The sequence below is a fragment of the Amblyraja radiata genome, chromosome 23, assembly GCF_010909765.2.
Source record: "Amblyraja radiata isolate CabotCenter1 chromosome 23, sAmbRad1.1.pri, whole genome shotgun sequence".
NCBI lineage: Eukaryota > Metazoa > Chordata > Chondrichthyes > Rajiformes > Rajidae > Amblyraja > Amblyraja radiata.
This window is the reverse complement of record NC_045978.1, coordinates 33,569,636-33,591,422: the sequence shown is the minus strand read 5'-3', so window position 1 is coordinate 33,591,422 and position 21,787 is coordinate 33,569,636. Positions and strand designations below refer to the sequence as shown.

Below are 21,787 nucleotides of genomic sequence, written 5' to 3'. Positions count from 1 at the left end.
TTTGAATAAGCCTTGTATCTGGTCAGTTCCAACCAGTTCCATGACCATTGATCTCCTTTGACTTCTGCCGTTGAAACCTGAATCTGTGCTTGTGCAGTTGTATATCCTGAGAATTAGCCTGCAAATCATCAAGTGAGGAATTTCAGAAATTGAGTAGACTGGAGAAGCTGATATTGTTCTTAGAGTAAAGAAGATTAAAAGGAGATTATTTCTCTTATATTTAAGCGAGATTGAAGTAAACTGATTCCTTTAGTTCATGGTTCAAGGATCACCGGGTGCAGATTTAACTTTTTGTGCAGAAAATACAGGGAAAAGTTAGGAGAAAGTTTTACCCTATGTGGTTATGATGTAGAACCCACTGCCCACAGGTATATCCCTCACTCCGCATTTGCTTCAGTGAGGAGTGCTGGAGGACAGGCTGAATCATGTGTACATAAAAATGAGATGCCAAATTGCAATTTTGATGGAATGCATGCTAAATTGCAAAAACTGCATGCAATACACAAAACCATGGAATTCCACCGTATCTTGCTGTGAACAACAATGAACAATAAACAGCAAATGGAAAAGGAGGTATTCCCATCGTCCATATTACGGGGCCGGGCAAGTGAGTGTGAAAAATGTGGCTGAAATATTCACAAACACGTTCAGCCAGAGGAGATCCCACCACTGCAGAAACCAGTCCTCGGGCAGTTGATTCACTCCATGTGATATGTAACCGCTGAGAGCAGTAGAGACAGGAAAGACAATGGGACAAAGGACATCTTGACTGCAGTACTAAAGACCTGTATTCCTGTACTCGCCACACCTTTTCCCATATTGTTCCAGTACAATATCAGCAATGGCATCCGAAAAATGCATTAAAAAAAACAGAATGTATCCAATACTGACTAAATGACACACCTTCAACTTCTATCATCAGCAAGGTGTTGTGAACAATGCCATTACGTATCACTTACTCACCAATAACCTGCTCACCGATGTCCAGTTTTGGTTTCACCAGGACCATGACTTCATCACAGCCTTGTTCCCAACATGGACCAAAAGGCAGAATTCCAAACATATGGTGAGAGTGACTGCTTTTGACATCAAGGCAGCATTGACTGAGTGCACTGTCAAGGAATGCTGGTAAAACCAAAGACAATGGTGACCTATGCTGGAGTTGTATCTTGGACAATGGAAGGTGGTTGTTGGAGGTTAATCATCCCAGTCCTAGAACATTGTTCAGGGGTTCTTAAGGGCTAGTGACATTTCTATATTCTTCGTTAAAACAATTAATAGGTCAGTAATAGTTCAGGAAGAGAAAATATAGATTTTCGGCTGTCAGGAATAGACCAGGGATGCTGGTTCTTCAGGACGTACTAAGATTCAGACCCGCAACAATGAAAGAACTGAGATACGTTTTCTCTGTCCAAACTTCAGATGTGTCATCAATGACTTTCCTTCAGTCACAATGTCTGAGGTGGGGAGGTATGCTTATATTCACATACTATTTAATTCCATTCACAACTCCTTCAGTAGTGAAACACTTTATGCCTGCATGCAGCAAGCCAGAGATAAAATACAAGCATGAGCTGATAAGTTGTGAGTAGTATTTGAACCAGAAAAGTGCCAGAAAAATGACCATTTCCAACAAGAGGAAGTCTAACTACCCTTGACTTCAATGGAATTGTCATGGCCAACTCCCTCCCAACCAACTTTCTGGGGATATCATTCACCAGAACTTGACCGGACCAGCCACATAAATGCTGTGGCTTCAAGAACAGTTCAGAGATTAGTATCAGCAATGAGTGACCCCCCCCCCCCCCCCACTGACATCCCAAAGCCTTACCCCATCTACAAGCTACAAAATAATGCTCTTCTCTTGCCCAGATAATGTAGCTCGAACATCTGAAGACGCTCAACACTATCCAGGACAAAGCAGTAGCCTTGAGTCGAGATCCATCCACTATCGAAGTATGCATTCCCTCCACCACTGCCTGATCGTGGCTGTGGTGGGTACCAATCGCAAAGTGCACTGCAACTACTCATCTAGGCTACTTTGCCCAAAATGCAGCCCCTACCATTAAGGAGGACAAAGGCAGCAGGGGACAATGGAAGACCACCACCTGCGATTCCCCTCCAGTGATCATGGCAATTTGAGAAGATAACTAATCGGCTATAAATGCTTGCCTTGCCAGCTATGTCCACGTTGTGTAGAAAGAATAAACTGAATCAGAGTTTTCTAAAGGGAATGTATAACACTTGAACGAGCATAAATTGCAAGGCTGGGGAGAAAGATCAAGGATTAGGGACTGATGATATTGCTCTTCTGGGAATTGTCAGATACGATGTCCTAATAGATATATACTTTTGTAGTTTACTTATCATAATTCTGTAGCCAGGATCCTCTCCCGCATTCACATTTATTCATATTCATGTTTTCTTGTAATGTATGAGGTCATTGGATCAATGCCGATTCCAAGCAGTCCTGTTCTTCCAATTTTCCCCCTGCCATTGATTCTCTTACACGTGCATATTAACACCCTCCTGATTGTTATCTCACCCAACTATGTTGAGGATACTTTACAGTTGTCAACTAACCCACCAGTCAGCACATCTTCAGGATGCGAGAGGAAATATGAGCACCTGGTGGAAACTTGTTGAGTACGAATGCAAGAAAGCATAATAGGTCCCATTGGAATGGGTTGGCAGGATCACAGAGGGAGCGGACAAACTCCATTCATGGCATCCAAGTTCAGAATTGAACCGAGGTTGCAGGAGCTTGAGACCGCTTTATTACCCGCAATGCCACAATGGCAACTATGTCTAACGCACTGCATTTTCTCTGCCCTTTGAAATCTCCCCAGTAAATCCTCTTCAGTCTCATTTTAATTTATTTAGAGTATTTTGACAACTTTTTCCAATGTGACCTATTGTGCTTTCTTGAATTCGTACTCGGCCTCAGTGCCCTTTTTACATTGTTGGACTAGTAACATCTTTGAACTATTTTGCCAGTCTGTCATTTCCCACCCTCCCCTTAGAATATTAACTTGTCTGATATTTGTGACTGATGACACATTTGTGACTTTCTGTAGTATTATTTTCTGAGATTAAGTTGTTACATTCCAGCTTGTATGAGGATGTTTAGGTTTGCTGAATGCACTTTCATTAGAGATCAATATTTTAATGGGGTCTTTATTTCTCCCATGCGGTGAAAGAGTGCTTGAGTAGAATGAACAGCCAATGGTGCACAAGAGGGAAAATGAATCTTGCAGTGTATTACGTTTCCACCATCGATTTTCCGGCACCCATTGTTCCAGAGCCTTTCTGGATTATCCATTTTGCTGGACCAACAGAGGTCAAGGCCTCCAAGAGGAGCACAACAGTACCGGAACGGAAGCCGAGATACTGGCCCACAAAGTCGGCTATGGGACCGGACCTGCCGGTTCCGGCTGAGCCAGAGGAGGGGGCAAATTCGACCCGCCGATCAGCTGTAAAAGATGACTATGGCAACAGATCTGTCGGTTCAGGGATCTGTCAGCTCTGGCCGGGCTGGAGTTTCAGTCCCAACCATGGGGCAAATTTGACCCGCCCATCGGGGCGGAAGTCCTCATGCGGTCAAGATAGGCTCCCTTACCCGGCCTAGGTGCCACATTTTCAGTGGGACTTCTGGGTAGGATATCAAGTGCGTTCTCTTGATTTTGTATGGATCAAAGCAGATGCTCGGCCTTCAGTTGCCAGAAAATCGATGGTGGACCAATAATGGAGTCTTCAGACTGGGAATTCATGACTGACTGGAAGTGAATTTTCGAGAGATTGCTTAGTGGTTTGTTTTGGAGTTCTGAATTCTCTTGTATTTGCCTTGCTTTGAAAATAACGTGTAAATGTTGTAAAGAATGAGGAAAAGACCAAAGCCAAATAAAGACAATTGGGTATTGATGAAAAATAAGACCTTCCTCCAGTCATGAGAGAAGAGAGTTGGTTGATGTGAACATGAATTGTATTAAGCAGTACAGAGAAGGGAAAGAACAAACAAATATTAATAAAGAGCAATCTTAATTCTGAAGAAGGGTCTCGACCCGAAACATTGCCTATTTCCTTCGCTCCATAGATGCTGCCTCACCCGCTGAGTTTATCCAGCATTTTTGTCTATCTTAATTTAAGAGCAAGCATTCTTGTAATAAAAATATCTTCACTCGGTTGAAAAACCTCAAGGACCCTTATAAATCAATTCTATAATTGGAATGATTGTGCAACAGAAGTGTGAATTTTGTGGATTATTGGTAGGTGACCAAATTATGACTCTTCCAATGAATCAGATATCATGGTCTATCAGATACCACATTCATCTGTAGTTGATGGGAAAAGTGGAGGGCACATCCTCTTGGAATCTGGGGTTACAGTGCAGTGTCATTTTGAATTATACTACTGAGAGGGTTGCCAAAATTAAAATGTTTGAAGGTGGAGGATTGAACATTGTTCCCAGGGTATGGCCAATCTGTCCTTGGCCACCAAATTAAAATATGGTTGTATTCTGAAAGCACACTCCAGTTTTCTCCCTCAGTGTCATGCCTGGCCACAAACCAAACCACTGATTATCCATTTCACAAAACTGATATTATTTCCCTTAAATAGGACATTCACTTTTTCTTTGCAAATTGATACAAAGGAGCTCCTGTTACAGAATGTGTCCGCCCTGTGAAGTGTGAGGTGCGCAGTTTATAACTTGGTTGTTTTTGACATTTGTCATTTCTATCCTCGTCCATTGATCTTGAAATTGAGGACTGTATATCAGCTGCTAGTGGTTGGTATTGTAAAGCATGTTCTGTGCTGTAAACCTTATTGTATGCACAGAGACCATTAATCCTGTGTATAGATTGATTAGGTTGAAGGAAGGTAGAGGCACATGAAAAGACTTGAGTAATAATACCCAAGGCCCGAAAACACTGAAAATGATGTGCAGCCGGAAAGCACTGATGTTTGTCTGATGTGTGGGAAGAGAGCACTAACTGCATGTTTGCCTCGTTGACAGATTACCAATGATCGCATGGCCTTGGTGTCTGGAATCGGCTTGGATCCAGAGGCTGCAATTAGTGTCAGCAAGAGACTGCCTCCAAAATGGGTGGATGGAACAGAGCAAGTAAGTAACAAGAACATCTCTGGTTGATGCAGCCTCTGCTTTCCTAAGAAAGTTGGAGGGTGAATCCATCAATTCCATTTCAACCACATCCCCTTAATCTCTCAATAAAAACAGAATATACTGGAAACATTCAGTGAGTCTAGCACCATCTGTGGTGAGAGAAACAGTTAACATTTCACATGTGGACCCTTCATCGGCTGATCTTCATTTCTCTTTAATACCGTAATTTTCAATGTACTCAATGACAAAGTACCCACGGCTTCCTGAGGGTAGATGAATGAAGATTTGCAACTGTATGTGAATAAATCCTGCTTAATCCCAGTTCTAAATGGTCTTCCTATTATTTTGAGACAATGCACCCTGTCCTCGACACCCAAGCGAAGGAAGGATTTTACCTGTTGCACCATTTCAGAAATGTCAACATTTTAATGAGGCTTCTCTCATTCTTCTCAACCTGTGAGAATATAGACAGATGTATGCTGAGCTCTCTCTGTCAGCAATCTACTCATGTCAGAAGTTAATCTAAATAACTTTCATTGCACCATATGTGAGGGAAGTATGCCTTCTCTTGGCTGAAGAGACCTAAATTACACACAGTACACCTGACTGGTTTCACAAAGTTCTGCTCAATTGGAGTAAGCATCATTACCTTTGTATTCAAACAGACTTGAAATAAAGCATAACATTTATCTTCATAATTGCTTGCTGACATCTATATAATTAAAAGTCTAAACTTGACCACTTCCTGTTTGCACTGTATATTGATTTTAGAAATAAAGTTATCACGGCTGTGATTTTTGGCCATCTTACTCAGAGTCCCCCTCCGCTCATCAGGTGCCGAGGATTTTCCCATCGACGTAAAATAAAAGAGTTATTAGTGTTTGAAAAATGTTGAGATTCTCTCTCCCGTCAATCACTGCCATGAAGGCCAGGCCCCTTCCAGTGGGAGGGGGGAAGGGACTATAAAACCCACAAGTGTGGGTGTGGCTCAGTCTCTGCAAGATGGTGGAGGGAGCAGTCACGACTATCAGTCTGAGCTGTGAGTGTGGCTTTATGGTGGTTTTATGGTGGTTTCACCCTGCTTGAAATGGTATGAAACTGCATTTGAATTTGGTGGCCTTGCACCCTGCTTGAAAAGGTATGAAACTGCATTTGAATTTGGTGGCCTTGCACCCTGCTTGAAATGGTAGGAAACTGCTTTTGAATTTGGTGGCCTTGCACCCTGCTTGAATTGGTAGGAAACTGCATTTGAATTTGGTGGCCTTGCACTATGCATGAAATGGAATTTCAAGGAATAGCGGTGAGTCAACAGCCAGCCCACCAGCCGTGAGTGAGTAAGCTGCCAGCACACCAGGCTTGAGTGACTGAGCTGCCAGCCCAAGAATCCATTCGGCCCACATTGTCCATACTAGCCCACTGGAAACCAGTCCCTTCAGCGCACAACACCTATACTAGCGCTCCAGAAAGCCCTCCCCACTGGCCACCAATATTGGAATTGGTGGCGAGGTGAAATATTGCGTTGGGGGACCAGCCCTCCCGTGTGAACATGTCTAATTTTTCCTGTGCATGTGCATTCAAGTGCCTCAGAATATTAATATTTAATGAATTTTTAATGTCATTTTTAAAATTCTGATTTTACATCTTCATATTAAAATGTATGCATCATGCTTCCCCACATACACTCCATCTGCCATCTCCTGGCCAGTTGATTAAACGTATTTCTATTCCTACCCAGTTTCTTTATGCTATCCTCATAGGTCGTTTTGCCTCCACCTTTCTTTGTATTGTCAGCAAGCATGATTGCACTTAGTCTCTTTATCAAAGTTAACTGATATAGATTGTAAATACAATAAAACGTCCTTAATCGGGTCCACTCATGACTTTGGAGCTGAGCATAGTTTTTTTCAGATTGGGAATATTTCCATTAATACTAAAATACACTTTCAATTCATTTTATTTTCGTGTCACACGGTAGAATAACAATGTTCCAGAGAATCCAGTTTAAAGGAAATGTGGGAACTTAATGAGTTTAAAGTGAGGAAACAAGGCTGGTAAATGGAGGCTGGTAAGCAGAACCATGAATTGGAGGCTCAGTGAGTTTAAAGGGAGTCAGGAGCTGGAACACCAGCCAGTGATCCAGGTGCTGAATCATTTTGGATTTCTGAATATCGGAGTAGAGGTTTATCGAACTTTACTATAGCTGATCTTTGACCTGATCTAGCATCCTGCTAGCACGGCTGTCAACAAGAGTTTCTGCTGCTTGTAGCCTCTCCTAATCTTCTTTCCATTTTAATACATTATCCCAAACATGATGCATTTTTTGTTTAACTGCTTTTTCTGTACCACATTACTAGATCCCATTTGAAAATCCAAACCTCTCGTTCCTCATTTTATTTACCATGTTATTTAGATCCTTAAACATAATTCAAACACAATTTTCCCTTTGTAAAACTGTGCTTTGTTTGCAGAATCGTTTTACGATTTTCCATGTGCTTTGTTACCTTGTCATTAATAATGGATTTCATTATTTTCCAGGCAACTTCTGCCAGACTGAATGTATTACAACTCTCTACTTTATGACTTCCTTCTTTCTACCTTCTTATTCACTAGGACCATTCCAGAGTTTTGGGAAATTCATTCATTACATTTGTTGCCATCTCTTTTAGAATCATGAATTCAGCCTTACAAATCCAATGATCTTTCCATGATTAGGTCCAGTAATTTATTTAACAATTGTTCCTTACTCTCATTAAATCCTTGGTTTCCTACTATATCTGGTAGATTATTTGGCTTCTGTGGAAAAAATACAAATATCTGTGCTACACAAAAAGTTGTGAAGCAAAAAAAGTTTCATGTTTGGAGTAATTATGCATATCCATATTTTATTTTGCATTTGAATTTTCCTGCCTCAGCCTGTAAGGGTTCCACATTGGCTTTCATTGATTTTTGCATAACTAGAGAAAGTCTTTCTATTTATAATTCTTTCTATTTCAATCCAAGTCGAGGCCCGAGGGTCTTTACGGGAATGGTGGTGAGAATAGTGTTTGCTGAGGGTGTGATTTTTAGGCCCTTCTCATAATTGGGGGAAAAAGGTTTTCTTTATTAATTGTTGCATGTCACACAAGGCAAACTTGAAGCTTTGGAAAAAGTGAGGGAGATGGTGGTAGTGGGACAGAACTAGTGTCCAGCACTGATGGAACCTGGTCAGTTCGTGAATTATGATATGGAATTATGATATGATATTGCAGGTGAGTAACGAGAGAGGCAGTGAATGAATCTGGGGATCTCGGATATAATAGTAGGAATGAAAAAAAAAAAGATATAATAAACTGTAACTTTGGGTGGATGGGAAAGAATGGTATTTGGCAAGAAAAATATTTGTAACTGAACAGTGGAGGGTTATTTGAGAATGGTGTGGTCAACAGTTGTAAGCTGTAGGCAGGATGAGAAGAGTTAGGAGAAATATTCTACCTTGGCAATAGTCGTATAAAATACCATTTGCTAAAGCTTATTTCAGTATGTCGGTAGAGTGGAAACCTGTTTTGGGAAGTTCACATCAGTACATGTATCAACAGAGGGGATCTATCAGGATGAGTGGCTGCAAATTAACATTTAATGATGTGTTTATTTCCTTTCTCTCTCTCTCTCTCCCCCCTTTAGATTCAGTTTGATATCACTAGAATAAAGCAGAAGATGAAGGAACTTGCAAGTTTACATGACAAGTACTTGAACCGACCTACATTGGATGACAGCACTGCAGAAGAGCACGCGATAGAGATCACCACCCAAGAAATAACTCAGGTAGGGAATACTGAGGCAGCTGTAACAGAGAGGCAATGTTTAGAAGGCAAGATAAGGGAGCACAATATGACCCTCAATTGGAAAGTCAATGTTTGTTTTCATGGATTGGAGCATTGAGTATAAAAGTCAGGAAGTCATGATGCAGCTTTATAGGAGTTTGTTTAGGCTGCATTTGGAGCATTGTGTGCAGTTCTAGTCGCCCCATTACAGTAAGGATGTGGAGGCTTTGGAAAGGGTGCAGAGGAGGTTTACCAGAATGAATAAGGGGGTATTGGCTACAGGTAAATGTTGGACAGACTTGGATTGTTTTCTCTGGAATGCCAGAGGTTGTGGGGAGGATTAATAGAAGAATATCAAATTATGAGGCAGATAACCTTTTTCCCAGGAGGCAAAAATCAAATACTAGAGGGCATAGCTTTAAGGTGAGAGGGCGGCAGAGTTTAAAGGCGAGGATGGTGGTGCCTTCAAAGTGCTGCCGGGGTTGGTGGTTGAGACAGATACGAAAGTGGCGTTTAAGAGACTTTTGGATAGGCATACGGATATGCAGGGAATATAGGGATGTGGATTATGTGCAGATACATAAGAGGTGGTCTTGGCATCATGTTCAGCACATAGTGAGGCGAACTTGTGTTGTACAGTTCTATGTTCTATTTAAGAGGTTTTGGACATCTACACATGTGGAATCATCATCTCTATATCATATTCCTTTTCCCCATACCTGTGCTTTTTCTCAATTTGCTTATTTTGCTGCTGGTGTTTCTCAATTATGCCATTTATTAGTGAGTGAGATGCACACCTTTCATCGGCAGTACTCATAAGTACTAGTCACTCATGGTGATTATTTTGTTTAATTTAATTCTCAGACCTGGCTTGATGTACTTGTAGCTTGCACGCTGGAAGTCCTTGAATGTAGGACCTTCCTGGATATTATGGCAAGGATCATAAAATGGCATATTTCCCCAACAATTTAACATAAGCAGAAAGGGGTTTTGTTCAAAATAACTAACCCTGCGTTTTTGCCATGGCTGTGAAAGGACATGGACACAAAGCTTTAAGGAAATGTTATTTTTTGTCACAAGATATGAGTGCTTCTACCAAGCAAACTGTTGGTGTGTTCACTGCATCAGAATGAATTAATATTCTGTATAATTGCCACTAAGGTTACCAAAGCTTCCTTTAATATAACAATATTTATAACAAAAACAGTGTGAATAGAAAAAAGGGAATATTGATCAGCTCCATTATCAACAGCTTATTTTATTTTTTTGAACAACTACTAATGGCAAGTTTTAATGTTTAAATTACGAAATAGCAGACAATCCTTGCCTTCAAGAAAGGTACTTGGGATACCATAAGTAAACCATATTTAATTGATGATAAGCGGTGGGGTTGTGAAAGCAGGCGGATTGCATCGTTATCCAGCTGCTAAATACCAATGCTGAGAACCTGATTTCACATGGGACAAGGTGAATTCATGCTGGGGTTTGTCTTTTTGCGACTTTGGGATCATCGAGTAATATGGCATGGTAAGCAACCCTTCAACCCACCAAGCAGAGGCCCACCATCAAGCAACCAACTACACGAACACCACATTACTCTACCCATGTACCTAGCAACTCCTCCCCGATGCTACCATCTCACCATGATACCATGGCAATTTACAGTACTGAATTCAGTTACTGACTTACAAACCTTGGGGTGTAGGAAGAAAATGGAGCACAAGGGAGACACCACATGGTTACAATAAGAACATGCAACCCCTACACAGAGAGCACCTGATGTCAGGATTTAACCTGTTTGCTGGAGATATGAGGTAACAGCTCTACCTCCCATAGAGATTGAGTGTAACAGAGATATTAGATTGAAGTGCACACCTGCATTCTAATTATGCAAAATGTAACATTTCACTACATTGAGGAAGGGAGGAACAATGGAGGACCCCGCGTGGGGGGAACTGTTGGGGGTGGGGGACAAAAGGAGGAGGCGGTGTGCTTTGTAACTTTGCCAGTGCCACAGGTGGCTGCTATTTGGATACATTGTGTATGTAAGCAAAGAATTTCTGTGCCTTGTCACATGTGACAATAAAGTATTCCTATTCCTATGTACATGCTTCAATAATTGAGGTAAAGAATAAGTAGAGCCACAATTGTGCAAGCATAAAGTATAAACGTTTTCTGATGGTGATCTGTGGGTTGTGCGAGTCCTCACTCTTCTACCATTGTTCCCTGTCCCCCTATAGATGTTCCACAGGTGTCAGCGCTCAGTGCAGAACCTGCAGAGCAAAGGACGAAGCTGCACAGAGCAGGAAGAGCGGGTCCTTCGAAATATTGTTTCTTCTCTTGCACAAGCTCTTCAGGATCTGTCAACCACCTTTCGACATGCCCAGTCTTCTTACCTCAAACGTAAGCATTCAAAGATGGGGCAATATGATGGAGTGTCAGAGGCTGAGGGTAAACCTGAGAGAAGTTTATAAAGTTGTGGGAGGAATAGATAGGGTAAACAGTGGAATGCTTTTCCCAATGTGGAAATGTCAAATATTACCTTCAGGTAAGGGGAAGAAAGTTTAAAAGATAAGTTTTTTTTAGACAGAATGCAGAAGTGTCTGGGATGCACTGGTAGGTGGTGGAAGTAGATGCAATAGTGGAGTTTGGGATGCTTTTAGATAGCACGTGAATATATAGAGAATGGATGGATATGGAACATCTGCAGGCAGAATTTGACATCCTGTTTAATACGGACATCATAGGCTGAAGTGTCTGTTCCTCCACTGTACTGATGTAAGTTCTAAGTTCTTTGATCCAAATAACACTTTTTGGACATAATTTACCTCTTGTTGTGTAAAGTGCAAACAATGCTTTCTAAAACAATACCAAGGATGATATTCACTGGTATTTCGTCTCAGAATAGAGGCATGGCCAAATGTCACCTGTAGACTAGAAATTGGCTGCGGTTGATTATGTTAGCCCAACTGTTGACAAGCAGGCAAAATGCTTTAGTGAGCTCTTTTATTTAGTTTAACAGTTTCCAAGGTAAATTGGCATTGGCAAATGCTGTGAAATTCATCTTTGATCTGTAGCACTAAACTCATTGCACAGCAGTAGCACGTGGTATTCTCTGCCACCACTGTGTACCATATTTATTACTGTGGACAGGTGATGATTTTATAGGCATCTGAATCCTAAAGCAGACGCCAAATTAATTTGTCCTGTTTTCTTAACTAAAATATTCTGTCTTCAGGAGGTATTTTTGACAGTGTTGATTATTTTTTTGGACAATCATTAAAAGTGCCCCTCGCCTTTACACCTGTTTTTTGCTCATTATTTTACATCTTTATTCCCCAGCTGCAGATCTCCGATCTCTTGCTAGTGAACCATCATTTGATTTGTCCATTAAATCTTTGCCACGAGGCTAGATAATCTAAACAAATGTAATCTCTCCACTGAAGTTTCGTTTATCCGCCCATTCATATATGTCTGCTTTGTACTGTCACCAAGGCTACTTAAAGTCTGATGTCCAGCAATAAACATACTGCTCCAGCCAATGACAATAACACATGTTGGAAACGTTCAACAGATCAGGTAGTATCAGTGGAAAGTGAAACACCTGAAGTCAGAGGTCTCCTTGTCAGAGCTGTTCTGATGAAGGATCTGTCTCTGTTTGTCTCTCGCCTGACAAACCTCGCCTGTTTCTCTGTTTGTCTCTCGCCTTTCCAGCATTTCCTGTTTGTCTCAGGTTTTCAAGCACCGGCAGTTTTTGGTTTTAACACTAGTAGCTTATACACAGGAACGTTGCCCATCCATCCCCTGCAGTGATGCTGGCTTGCTTTATTTTGCTTATGGTGATACCACATTGTTTTTGCTTTTGATGCTCCATTCTTCAGTTTCTAAATCCCATGACTCCAACGTACATAGTTGGGGTTTTGAATAAAATCTGTAGGAGTGATGGGGATAGTGTGTTCCAGGCCCACAATTATTGCTGTGTTTTAATAACATCTGGTATGAGGCATGTCTGGAGATTTATCCTTGTGGTGAAAGCCTCTGATTTCGTACTTCCCTGGATTTAGCTGGTGGGCAGGAAATAGCAGCGAAGGTCTGCATTTTTCATTATCCACTGCCTTCCGTAGATTGTGTATGTAGGTGACAAACGACATAATAAGCTTGTCTATGAAGCAGCTTTCAGTAGAATGATTTTCCGACATGTATCGCTCAACTGCACATGAGAACAGGTGAGGGATTGCATGACACCATCATTTATATCTCGGAAATACTGAGCTTCTCTGGGTGAGCTGGGGATAAAGTAAACCCTTGTTGTAATGGACCTCCTTATAACGGATTTTGAATATAGCGGATGGATTTGCCAACGCCTCCCCGGCTCGCACCCTCTTCACAGCCCCGGCTTCTGACGACACACCAGCCCGTAAGGTGCACCAGCGAGCCCTCCTTCACCCACCGTCATGTCCGGTTGACACGGCTGTTCATGCGGCTCGGGTTATAGCCCCTGGGACAACGCTTTCTTCAGGCCGTCGCTACTGACAGGACATGCTTGGTCACCAAGGGGCTCTTTCCCCTCTTACCAGCTGACATTTCACTGTGTTGGCCATAGCTTTGTCCACTTGGCCTCTTTGCACCTCAGCCATCACCAACACCTCTTCCTGCACCGGAGTTGCGGACATATTCCACTTTGGAAGATGTTGAGACTGTGGTAGAGAAGGAGGTGGTGGATTGGGAGGAGACAAAGCACCGGGTGAGAGGGAAGGGAGCTCCACGGTGACCAAATGTGTTCTGTTAGTAGTGGCGCTGCTAGCCAGGGGCTACATCGTGAGCTGTAACAACAGCCACTTCAACCAAACTGTGCGGCAGCTGGTGAAGAAGGACTCGCTGGTGCAGACCAGCGGCATCGGCACCTAGTTTGAAGGTAAAACAACAGAGTGCTGGACTAACTCAGCAGACTGAATCAGCCTGAAGAAGGGTCCCAATGTCACCTCTCCATGTTCTCCAGAGATGCTGTCTGACCCGCTGAGTTACTCCAGCACTTTGTGTATTAGCCATCATATGGTTCTTTGTTTCAACCACACATAGTGATATAACGTACTTGGTTATAGTGGACAATCGGCAATAACGGACACCATTACCACCCCCACCCACGCCCCATTGTCCGTTACAATAAGGGTTTACTGTACTTGAACAAGGGGAGTCTGGAGTGCTCTTTTTTTTTAGGTAGACAAAAGTGCTGGAGAAATTCAGCGGGTGCGGCAGCATCTATGGAGCGAAGGAAATAGGCAACGTTTCGGGCCGAAACCCTTCTTCAGATTGTCCTGTCCTGATTCAGCAAATGGATGAAATAGGTTCCAAACAAATAAAATGCCTTTGCAGGAAATGTTAAATATAAAGTCTGAAAATGTTAGCAAATTAATGTGCAGAAATGCTTTCAGTCTTAATGAAAGTCACTAACATAAAATATTGACAGTTCTGTCTCCACAGAGAATATTTCACATGCCAGCAATTCCCAAAATTTCTTCCCTAATTTCACATAGAACATTGAACAGTACAGCACAGGAATGGGCTCGTCAGCCCCCAATGTTTGTATCGAATATGATGCCAAGTTAAATTGATCTCATCTGCCTGTAAATTATCCATATCCCTCTGTCCTTTGCACCTCCATGTGTCTACCTAAAAGCCTCTTAAACCCCACAATAGTATCTGCCTCCACCGCCACCTCTGGCAATGTGTTCCAGGCCTCCACCACTTTCTGTAAGTTAAAAAAATCTTGCCCTCACATCTCTATTAAACTCCCCCCCCCCCCCCCCCCCCCCACCTCTTATAGCTATGCCCAGTGGTGTTGGGAAATTCCATACAGGAAAAAAGGGTTTTGACCGTCTACCATATCTATGCCTCTCATAATTTTATAAACTTCTATCAAATCGCCTCTCAACCTCCGGTTCCAGAGAAAACAGTCCATCTATCCAACCAGTCTTTGTAGTTCAAACCCTCTAATACAGACAGCAGTCTGGTAAACCACTTCTCCAAAGCCTTCACATCTTCCCCATAATGGGGCGACCAAACTGCATATAATACTCCATATGCGGCCTAACCAAAGTCCTTTGGAGTTGCATCATCATGTTTTCTTTTGTTTTACCAGCTTGGTCAATTCCAGTAACAGGATTTTTGTTTCATGCCATAGGTTTGAAGAATCGAGAAGAACGATCGAAACATTTTTTTGACACATCGGTGCCGCTAATGGATGATGAAGACGACATCCTTTATGACAAGGTGGGCCTATAGGTTAATCATCTAGAGTATGTACATTCAAATCCCACCAGCGCTGGTCAAGTGTTTGAGTTCAGTTTTAAGAAAAATCTGTGAATAAGAAAGCTTATACAGGCACTCCCCGGCCTACTTAATAGGCGTGTTATGTAAACTCACACTTGCGTAAACTATTCACAATAGGTGGTCCCGTTTCCTGAATGATCCGTGTTCTTGAAATGGGAGGATGGCGAGAACTTCCCGTCCACCTCATAGATATAAAAGCGTTGCCAGGGCTTCTAGCCTTCTAGTTTTGGCCACTGTCGGTGCGACATCGGGAAGGCGAGTGAGAAAGAGGGAGGTTTTTGCTGAGTCGCGACATCTTCCACAAGAAGCAGAGAGCCCTTCTTCTGCACCGTCCGGTTGACGTGACTGTTGTTGCGGCTCATGTCGTAACCCTCGGCTGACACTTTCTTTAGCCTGCTGCCACTGAGAGGATGCGCTTGGTCACCGTGGGGCTCCCTCCCCTCTCACCAGCTGCCACTTCTTCCTGTTGGCTATCATTTTATCCACTCTGCTGCTCCGCAGCTTCCCCCCTCCAACACCATCTCCTCCTCCTCCTCCTCCCTTGGAGTCACCGACATATTCCAAGATGGAATATGTCAGTGACAGTAGGAGGAGGTGACTGTGGAGGGGGGGGGAAGCGGACAAAGTGACGGCTGATGGGAAGAAGTGGCAGCTGGTGAGAGGGGAGAGGGCCCCATGATGATTGAGCGCATCATCTCAGTGTCAGTGTCCTGAAGAATGCGCTGTCAACCGAGGCCTACAACATGAGCCGTTACAACAGCCGTGTCAACCGAACGGTGCAGCAGCTGGTGACGAAGGGCTCGCCAGTGCAGACCAGCGGCATCGGTGCCTCGTTTTAAGGTGAAACAACACAAAATTCTAGAGTAACTCAACATACGGAATCAGTCAGAAGAAGGGTCCAGCCCAAAACATCACCTATCTATGTGCTCCAGCGATGCTGCCTGATCCACGGAACATCTAACACTTTGTGTCATTTTGTATAAAAATCAGCATCTGCAGTTCTTTATATCTACCTAGTTTTAAGATGATTCCGACGCATAAAAATCTGATTTTGGTATGGGTTTACGAAACGTAACCTTTACAAAATCGGGGAGTGTTTGCATAAGTGGTGACTGTAAAATGCTCTATGTAAGCATTGACCTCAACAATTAACTTTTAACATGGGTAGAATGAGCAAATCTCATCCAAGGCCTGCACACATAATTTTCCACTGCCTTCTGTAAGAGAGAAATTTGGATTTATGCACACCATTCCTATTCCTTTTACAACATGCTACATCCTAAATATTTTCAAATATTTTTTGCACCGTAGGAGGCTATTCAGTTCATTGTGTGTGCTGGCCCTTAGAACAATCCAATTTGCAGCCATTTAATTTCATTGCTGTAATGATGTAAATGTAGCCACTAATTTGAGCACAGTAAAGTTGTACATAGCAGTTCAATAATGACCATGGTGCTATTCAAGGGTCAACTGGGCCAAAACGCCAAAATGTAGGATTTTTTGCGCCCATGAGAGAACAGATGGGGTCTTCCTGTAATGCCTCAACTGAGAGATGGAAACTCTGTCAATGCAGTATTCTCTCAGTAATGAACTGAGGTGTTGGCTTGAGTTTCATATTCAAGTTTCTTGAATGAGAGTTGCCTGCAACTTTATGATAAGGAAGAGAGAATGCTCGCAACACTAGCTGACACAGCTCTTTGAGTGCCATGACAGAGACCCTGTGTGGCAAGGGTCTGTGTAACGATGGAGTTTTCATAAACTTGGCTGCTTTTATGTTGTTTGAGATGAGTTCTGCAATCATCATGTTTTGATTTGTTGCCTTGCTGTGAAAATAGAGCTGCTGGCTTTGCAAAACCTGGCTACTTACAAAATACAGTAAAATTGTAGTCATCGTGAATAGCAAATCCCAAACAACTTGTCTTCAGTGCGCACCTGTCCTACGCATTTGGACCTGAAAAGAGAAAGCTGAGGTGGTGGCGTAAAACTACTATAAAGTTGGTGTGGCCATTGTAATAATTGTTCTGGTCATTCAGGCAGACTGTGTAATGTTCCATAGGGTTAGCATGTCTGTCAGGTTTACAAAGACTTAAATCATCAAAATGTAGGTTCAGGTAATGCACTTTGCGGCTTCAGGAGAAATATGCTCAAAAGTCCGACCTTCAGAATTTTAGATAAGTCATAATTTTGTCAGAGTAGATGTTGTGAATTTTAGGATTGTCTTGAATGCTCAGTTGCTCAATGTGAACTTAGACTAAAAGTGCTAACTTTTGGATGAATCTTCAGTTTGTGTTAATGAGTGTGGTGTTAATAGAAGCTGTGCCTATGTGTGTACACTGCTGATACTACCCCCAGAACCTTTCTGTTTAAATAATTTGGAAGGTAGTCTTATGTACATAACTTCTTATGTATTTTCTTAGTAAGAAAGAAGCCTTTCTTGCTACTAAAGAAAGTACTACCTTTAGTACTAAGAAAGGTGGTGTTTAGTACTAAACAAGCAGTAAACTTGCATGTTTAGAAAAGTGCCTCGCTACAACATGTGAGTTTAAGTTTCATGTACTGGCTTTTTATTCATTCTCAGTTGTTCTGACAGGGTTTTACAAACGACCAGTTACTTTTGGTGGAAGATAATACTCTGATGGTGGAAGAACGAGAGAAGGAGATTCGACAAATCATGCAGTCAATCTCAGACTTGAATGAAATCTTCAGAGAACTGGCGACCATGATAGTGGAACAGGTGGGTAATTTGGAGTAATGTTTTAAAATGAGGTCCTTTTGCAACTAGAAGAGCCATGTGCATTCTTCCACACCAACTCCATAACAAACTCTCCTTTATAGACCACTGATTCTCCAAAATGCAGAGACTGAACAGATACCAAATATTCTCCCTTGAGAAAGGCAGGCGGATCTGATGTCAGGAAGTCCAATTAAGAGTCATGAGCAGAATGGAAGTGGCAACACATCGCCGCCAAATTCAGCCATTCCATGGAAATAATTTTCCCAATCTGTTTGATTTATTACGGTAATTGTTTTTCAACACATTGTTTTAGAAATATAGAAAAATAGGTGCAGGAGTAGGCCATTCGGCCCGCGAGCCAATATAATCATGGCTTATCATCTAAAATCAGTACCCCATTCCTACTTTTTCCCCCATATCCCTTGATTCCTTTAGCCTAGAGTTAAATCTAACTCTCTCTTGAAAAAGAAAGATGTTGTTTGAAGACTGCGCTTCCTATTAGCCAGTACGTTGCATGAAACTGTGACAGAGCATGCATCACTTGACTGTTATAACAAAAGCTTCAATAATCTGGTGGCTATCTCAATCTCTTATGCCCACTTTAGGGGACCATCTTGGATCAAATTGATTACAATGTCGAACAATCTTGTATTAAAACGGAAGAAGGCTTGCAGCAACTCCAGAAGGTAAGACTCTTTGGATGACAGTTTGTGCCAGAGTTATTTGTCAAACATTAATTATATAGCTCTGTGTAATGAGCAGAGTGGAAACTCAGATAAAATATGCTCTAACAACCAGCAACATCACCAGCCATTTTAGCACCACAGAACTCGTGGAATAAATTGTTCTTGACTTCGAGGGCCAGCAAATGAAGATGCCCAATATTTTGTTACATCTATGCCACTAATTTTGCCCATTTTTCTCTCCATTGTGGGAATTCCATAATTTCGATTTTGTCTTGTGGAATAAATTCCAAATTTCTATTTTTCTTAAAATTAGTGGCTTCAATTAAAAAGATAGACACAAAAAGCTGGATTCAGTGGGTCAGACAGCAGCTCTGGAGAAAAGGAATATGTGACGTTTCGGGTCGAGACCCTTCTTCAGACATCCATCTCAATTATTCTCAATGGTTACATCTCAATGGTTGTTTAAATAATATTATGAGGCCTTGTACCTCAGGATGAATTACCACGGGAAATTTTGCATTGCGTGACCACTTTTCTCAAATTATGGGAATTAAAAGGAGAAAAGGACTATCTGCAATTTTCTGCCCAATTCTGATTTAACTACCTCAGGAGACTGGACACCCCAAAACATGATGACATTTTATTATTAATTAACCCTTCTCATCCATCCACATAGCCAAAGCCTTGTGCGTTTAATTCCTCCTCAAGCCACTTTCTAATTTCTCTCCAATCCCTCAGCCCTGATGTGTCAGATTTACCATGCACCCCCTCTCCCATTCCCGGCCCTAACCATGTGTTCTTCCTCCACGCACACCAGCTATTCAGATCATCTGTTCCTGCCAAATGCATGCCTCTGATGTTCTCTATTCCTATCCGTTCCATTAGATTCTGCAATCTTCAATTGTTCCTTCCCTATCAACACCTTGCCTACTGCTTGATATACCAGGTCTGCCTGCCTAATCGACTGTCAACTAATCACTAACTCGATTTAATTGGAAGGTGGAAGCAAAAGTCTATTTGGGTCACTCCTTAAAATTCAGGAGCGCGTGGCTTTCAAGGAAATATGGTCTTCCTGGTTTGCTAACATTAAACCATAAGGCTGATCCTGACTCCATTCAATGTATATACGTGAGTGTGTGGTTTTATTGTAGAGCACTATGCATAGAATGATGTGACTTGAAGTGTAGGATGCTGTGCATGTAAGTTTATTAAACCATATGGTGTAATAATATTTAACTTTACAGGCCGAGCAACATCAGAAGAAGAATCGAAAGATGCTGATCATTGTGATCCTCTTTGTGATAGTGGTGATTCTCATCATCGTGCTAATAGGAGTCAAATCAAGGTGATCAGCTGGAACCTTGCTGCGGTGGGAACCGTGAGGAAAATTCAACGGGGTTGGTGAAGAAATATTGTCTTTTAAGGGAAGGCTAGGCAACAGGGTCAGACCTCTCTGAATTCTTTCACTATCAAAAATCAGGAACATATTGTGATTGCTGTGTTGTAAATTGAGTGTGGGGTGGTGTAAGGAACAACAAGGGAAAGGTGTGCTCTCTTGTGTCGCTGTGAGCAGCACTCGGATTTGCTTCTCTCCAGTTTCTACCTTCAGCTGATGATGTGCCTGTGGCCTGTACCCAAAAGAAAACACAATGAAGACCAGGCTCATGATTACAAAAAGCCTTCTCAATTTCAATGACATGAAGTCAAGTCTGGACAAGGGACTCTCAAACTACAACACGGCTGGTTTCTCTGCATTCCTTTCTTTTCCTTTGCTCTATATATTACAACTAAATTCTGTTTTTGAATAATGAGATCTTTCCAAGAGAAAATTGCTTGCAATCAAACTGCATCAAATGTAGATCATGTAAAGCAAAATAATTTGGGACTTAATGGGGAAAGTATTTCAAGCAGGTATGTGTTGTTTGGCTTTGTTGTACATCTTGCTTGCTACGTTGCCTGTGTGTTTGACTGCACAGCAATCAATGAATTGGAATGGGAAGAGGAAGAGGGTGTGAGTGGTGCGTGGTTCCAGCAGGTTCTTCAGAGTATGACCGCACAGAATGGTGCCGGGTTCAGCTTGCCAGTGTCAACTTGTCCACGTTTCCTGAAATGCCCAGGCAACGAAGAAAAGATGGCAAGGCAAGTTAAAGAGCCAGCATTGCTCGAGGTTAGCTTCAGACTCTGAAGTTCCCTGCACTCTTGGCAGCAAGCGGGTGTTTGAAACAACCAGGACTGAATGGATAAGACACTCAATGCTGTGAACAAAATAGAAAAATCATGGCAAGAACAGAAGATATTTGATCTGAAATTTATTGAAAATAATCGAGATGCACATCACTGCAGAAAATGGAGCTTAACCCAAGGGGTTATGGACTTGTGATTGAACTCTGAGACTTCATAATAGTGAACAACTGCCTTCTCCCTGTAGCTCTTTAAAAAGGAAGTTTAGACTAATTCTGGACATTGAACTTTCATGTCGAAAGAGCATGATGTTCATTGTGAATAAAAGCATGTGCTGCAGTAGGACAGGCAGTCCTGTACTAATTAAGGCAGGTGAATATTGAGATTTGTTTAATCATGAACTTGGATTAATACTACCAATGCATAGGGTGTAAAATGACTGATAATGTTTGTGCAGAAAACCCTGACTGTTCTGCACGGTGCAGTGAAAATTCTTTTTTGCAATTGTATTAGTGATATTTATGAATAACTATTAACAGCAAAGTAATTTATGATTTTTCTTAAATGTTACTGATAATATAAATGAAATGTGATACACTTCGTTCTCTGTCTCACAAAATGGAGAGGGGTTCTTATTCTGCTTTAGAAATATTATATGACATTGTCCCTGTTTGTAAGCCCCTAGCACAGCAGGTTCCTATGATAGTTTTATTATTTTGTCTTACCCAGACATATTCATCCTGTTTCCACAACAATGTGAGCTTATTGTACCTCCTCTATCTTGTTGTAAAACTTTTGTGGCAACTGTTTTCTGAGGAAAGGACATCTTTGATACAATGTGCATTGATTCAGGTTGTGCTGTTGGTCACACTAACAGCAAGCCTGTTTTATGGTCTCTAAATGATCTAAAATTGTGGGAATGTGGTTGCTGGAT

The 21,787-nt window shown here is 41.9% G+C and overlaps 1 protein-coding gene across 4 annotated transcripts in view; it reads left to right on the top strand.

The window, feature by feature from the left end:
• The window catches only part of stx16 (syntaxin 16), a 32,482-nt gene extending 11,909 nt beyond the window's left edge, over positions 1 to 20,573 (top strand). For all 4 annotated transcript variants that reach the window (XM_033042007.1, XM_033042006.1, XM_033042008.1 and 1 more), the window contains 7 exons: positions 5,015 to 5,122; positions 8,783 to 8,923; positions 11,163 to 11,325; positions 15,104 to 15,192; positions 17,843 to 17,986; positions 18,592 to 18,672; positions 19,917 to 20,573. In XM_033042007.1, coding sequence (XP_032897898.1) covers positions 5,015 to 5,122; positions 8,783 to 8,923; positions 11,163 to 11,325; positions 15,104 to 15,192; positions 17,843 to 17,986; positions 18,592 to 18,672; positions 19,917 to 20,021 — 831 coding nt within the window. In that variant the 3' untranslated portion in view covers positions 20,022 to 20,573. The remainder of the gene's footprint in view (positions 1 to 5,014; positions 5,123 to 8,782; positions 8,924 to 11,162; positions 11,326 to 15,103; positions 15,193 to 17,842; positions 17,987 to 18,591; positions 18,673 to 19,916) is intronic.
• Positions 20,574 to 21,787: the final 1,214 nt, after the last annotated feature.